Below are 3,607 nucleotides of genomic sequence, written 5' to 3' on the forward strand. Positions count from 1 at the left end.
ATCCTCTATACCGAACGAGGCTGTAGCACTATTATTTTGTACAATAGAATGGAGAAATTGAACATGACTTTGAAACTGTAAACAAAGCTTGCCTTGTGAGAAGGGAAGTGTGCTCTTGTGCTTTTCATTGGGCTTGATTGAGGTCAGCCCTCACCAACAATGCAATGTGAAAATGGGCCTGGTCTAGAAACTCAAAAGTCCAATCTAATCCAGACGCCGAACTACATGACAGTTGACTCAACCGAAACGAACATCTGAAAAGCGACGTCGCTTCAGAGAGCCAGAAACCTCGTCTTTCCGTTTGTAGCTGGGCGGCTTCACCGCCTCGACCTCAACGAGCAATTCACACCAAGGTAAACTCTTGATTTATTCAAAGTTACGATCCTTAAATTGGAAAATAAAATAAAATTGGGGAGGTCCTTTGTTCGGCTGATTAGGGCACGAATTTCAATTAGGGTTCGACAGATGTGTTGGGGTACCGGGAAAATGGGAATATTGTACTTTGTGGAATTATTATCCTGGGTTTGGATGAATTTCGGAAACGGAAATCATCTATTTGCAGATTTATTTGGAAAGTTGGAGCCTTTGGAATTGGAAATTGAAGGTTTCAATCCATATTTCGGAAATTTGATTGCTTTGTTAACTGAAACTGAAATTTGACTCTAAATTGTGATCAAAGAAACTGAAATTTTACCCATTGGAACTGAAATTTTTATCAGTGGATTGGAGATTGGGTTAGGAAACATATGGGGAACATATGGGGTTTAAGTAGACTGGTTGAAATTGCACTTGTAGATGAACTGAAAGGTGTATGTTCTGTTTCTTGTTACGAAAGTAAGAATACCTTTTCGGTTTCGATATAGATAAATCTCGAGTCTCTCATGTCCTGCATTCTGTTGTTCTTAACTTTGTAATCCTGAAAAAGAAAGAATAGTCGATAAAAGATGATTTCAAGTTTATACTAAGTCATCGTTGGTTTGTTATATTGGCATCTGCTGTACTTATATTATCCTGTTTATCTTGTGGGAATTTCTAAAGATCAATTTCACGAAGAAAAAGAAATTATTAATTCGTTTAATTTCTGTATACCAGGTGCGCCTTTGAAGAGCTTTAGAGTTGGTCTGAGATGGATACATCACAGAATGCAACAGCCGGAATCGGTGGGAGTGGTGGAAACGGAACGTTGGTCCCTCAAACCAATGATACAGCTGGACCGGCAGTGGTTGATGATCCAAAGCAAAACCTGAATCAGGTCATTAACTCTATTCAGAAAACCTTAGGCCTCATTCACCAGCTCTACCTCACCGTGTCTTCATTCAATGCTGCGTCTCAGCTCCCCATCCTCCAACGCCTGTAATTTTCTCTGTCTGAGCTTATTCAATGTTTATTCAAACCTTACATTCTCAATATATTTATTGCTGCTTGGAGACTTTCTCACATTGGGTTTGACCTATCAGAAATGCTCTTGTTATGGAGCTTGACAACATGGCTAAGCTATCAGAAAAATGCAATATCCAGGTGCCTATGGAAGTTTTTAAGTGAGGATTCTCCTGTAATTTGCTTTTAGCAACTGACAATTCCTCTTCTGCGGAGAGTTCTGATGCTTGACTTATCAATTTTGCCTAGTTTGATCGATGATGGGAAGAATCCTGATGAATTCACAAGGGATGTCATTAATGGCTGTATTGCCAAGAATCAGATCACGAAAGGAAAAACTGATACCTTCAAGGTAGCTTTTACCGTATGAAAATAATTATTTATTTTCGTTTTGATGTTTGAAGTTTGTCATGATGAACCTACTGTGCGCATTTTTTCAGAGTTTACGCAAACATCTCCTGGAGGAACTTGAACAAGCTTTTCCGGATGAAGTTGAATCTTACAGAGACATACGTGCTGCATCTGCTGCTGTAAGATACCTTGAATTCCCCCACCAATATCTTGAACAATGAGTTTATTGAGCTTATTGGCCTCCTTCGTAAATTGTTAAGCATATTTTTTTGTCAAAATTAAGTGAAGAAAGTCTTCCATGGACCCTTTCGGCCTTTCTTCCCTGTGGTCATTTATCCAGATCAAACAACCTTTCTCCGATGGTTTACTTATTTTCTATAAAATCTGCTACAGATGTGTTGACTATGCACTCAGCAGAAGCCAGCTTGTTTGTGTTTATTGTCGATATTTCATTCTCATTCTTAGAGAAAAGCAGAGCCTTCTTTGGAAGCACACATGTCACCGTCTCCTTGTGTTTTTTTGTCTATTTAGGTATGTTTAATTACCATTCTCATATGTTTTAAACTCGTTTTGTATGATACAGGAAACAAAACGGCTTGCACAAGCACAGAGCACACTACCAAATGGAGATGTGAAGGTCAAGCCAGAGCTTTAAGTGTATGATTCGTTTATGTATCATGTTGTTACCGTCCACATCTTGCCGTGCTTGTAATCTACCAGGTAGTGAATTCAAAATGATGAGTGATTCTATATTACATGTGTAATTCCTTAAACATGTGGGAGCTTAATGACTTTGTTCACCTTTACACCTATATGCCTAGAGACTTTGTCAATTTACTTTGTAATATAGCAAGAAGTTGGTAGCTCAATTCGTCAACAGCATTCATCTTTGCATCCGAGTTTTCAGGTTTGAATCCTCTCACTTCTCTAACACCGCTTGTATAAGAAACAAATTGGACTTGCTTAGCATTTATACTGTCGAATATACATTTAGCCCAAATTGAGAAGGGTTTTTGTGATTTGGGCCATCAAATTAATCAGCCACACTGCACTCCTCAATTTTCGAAACCAAAAAGACCCAACAAAATAATCTGATAGCGAAAACATTCCAACAACCAAACAAAATTGAAAATTAAAATAAGAAAATCCAAAACTGACATGCATATTGGTACTGGTAGCTTTTTTAAACAACAATAGTGCCAAATGTTTTGCCAGAAATCTGTCTCCCAGCAGCAGCACCTGCACCCTGTCTCTCGGTTGTTTCATTGGACCATTTTTATATAAAAACCAAACTCGAAGCTGAATCCGTCGTGATATTGTATGTCTGAGTTTGAAGTTTGCAAAGTTTGATAATACATACATACATACATATATATATATATATATATATATATATAATATTAAAAGGTTTAGATTTTGGATGCTTTGACACACATTTTAAGATTTGTTTTGTAAGGGTCATTTTATAATGTATTTCAACGTACCGTCTATTTTTTTAATATTAACATAATTCATAAATCATCTTTATAAAAAATTAGACAAATTCAAAATAATTAAGACATTCATTTAATCCAACGGTCAACTAGTTTCGGATTAGATTGATTTTTAGTAGACATGATTGTTGAGGTAAGACATAAAAGATAGACGGTTTAAATTGTTAAAAGACATTATGGAGAAGGCTTCAAAAAATATTTGTTAAAATGTATGTCAAAAGCATGTGTCCCTAATTCTAAACCATTAAAAATAGAAGAGGGAGAGACCCCCACCAAATCTTTTGGCTTTATTTTCTACGTTGTGTAGTTTGTAAAGAATCTTGTCCGCTCAATCAAGGCCGGCTCCTTGGTTTGGGGTGGGAGAAAATAAGCCAGAGCAAAAAGGG

At 37.0% G+C, this 3,607-nt stretch overlaps 1 protein-coding gene across 1 annotated transcript; it reads left to right on the forward strand.

Moving 5' to 3' along the window:
• The first annotated feature begins 235 nt into the window (after positions 1 to 235).
• LOC137713362 (mediator of RNA polymerase II transcription subunit 10b-like) lies at positions 236 to 2,610 on the forward strand. Its single transcript, XM_068452652.1, has 6 exons — positions 236 to 353; positions 1,093 to 1,353; positions 1,458 to 1,538; positions 1,627 to 1,729; positions 1,818 to 1,907; positions 2,312 to 2,610. Exons 2-6 carry the CDS (start codon positions 1,127 to 1,129, stop codon positions 2,381 to 2,383), a joined length of 573 nt encoding a protein of 190 aa, XP_068308753.1. The 5' UTR covers positions 236 to 353; positions 1,093 to 1,126; the 3' UTR covers positions 2,384 to 2,610.
• The last annotated feature ends 997 nt before the right edge of the window (positions 2,611 to 3,607 follow it).

Source organism: Pyrus communis, chromosome 13, assembly GCF_963583255.1.
Source record: "Pyrus communis chromosome 13, drPyrComm1.1, whole genome shotgun sequence".
Taxonomy (NCBI): domain Eukaryota; kingdom Viridiplantae; phylum Streptophyta; class Magnoliopsida; order Rosales; family Rosaceae; genus Pyrus; species Pyrus communis.

What these genes read in the sequence shown, in the direction of transcription:
- LOC137713362 (XM_068452652.1), top strand. Translation starts at nt 1,127, where the DNA reads ATGGATACATCACAGAATGCAACAGCCGGAATCGGTGGGAGTGGTGGA. An exon ending in CTCCCCATCCTCCAACGCCT is followed by an intron (nt 1,354 to 1,457) that starts GTAATTTTCTCT and finishes TTGACCTATCAG; the next exon opens with AAATGCTCTTGTTATGGAGC. An exon ending in GAAAAACTGATACCTTCAAG is followed by an intron (nt 1,730 to 1,817) that starts GTAGCTTTTACC and finishes GCATTTTTTCAG; the next exon opens with AGTTTACGCAAACATCTCCT.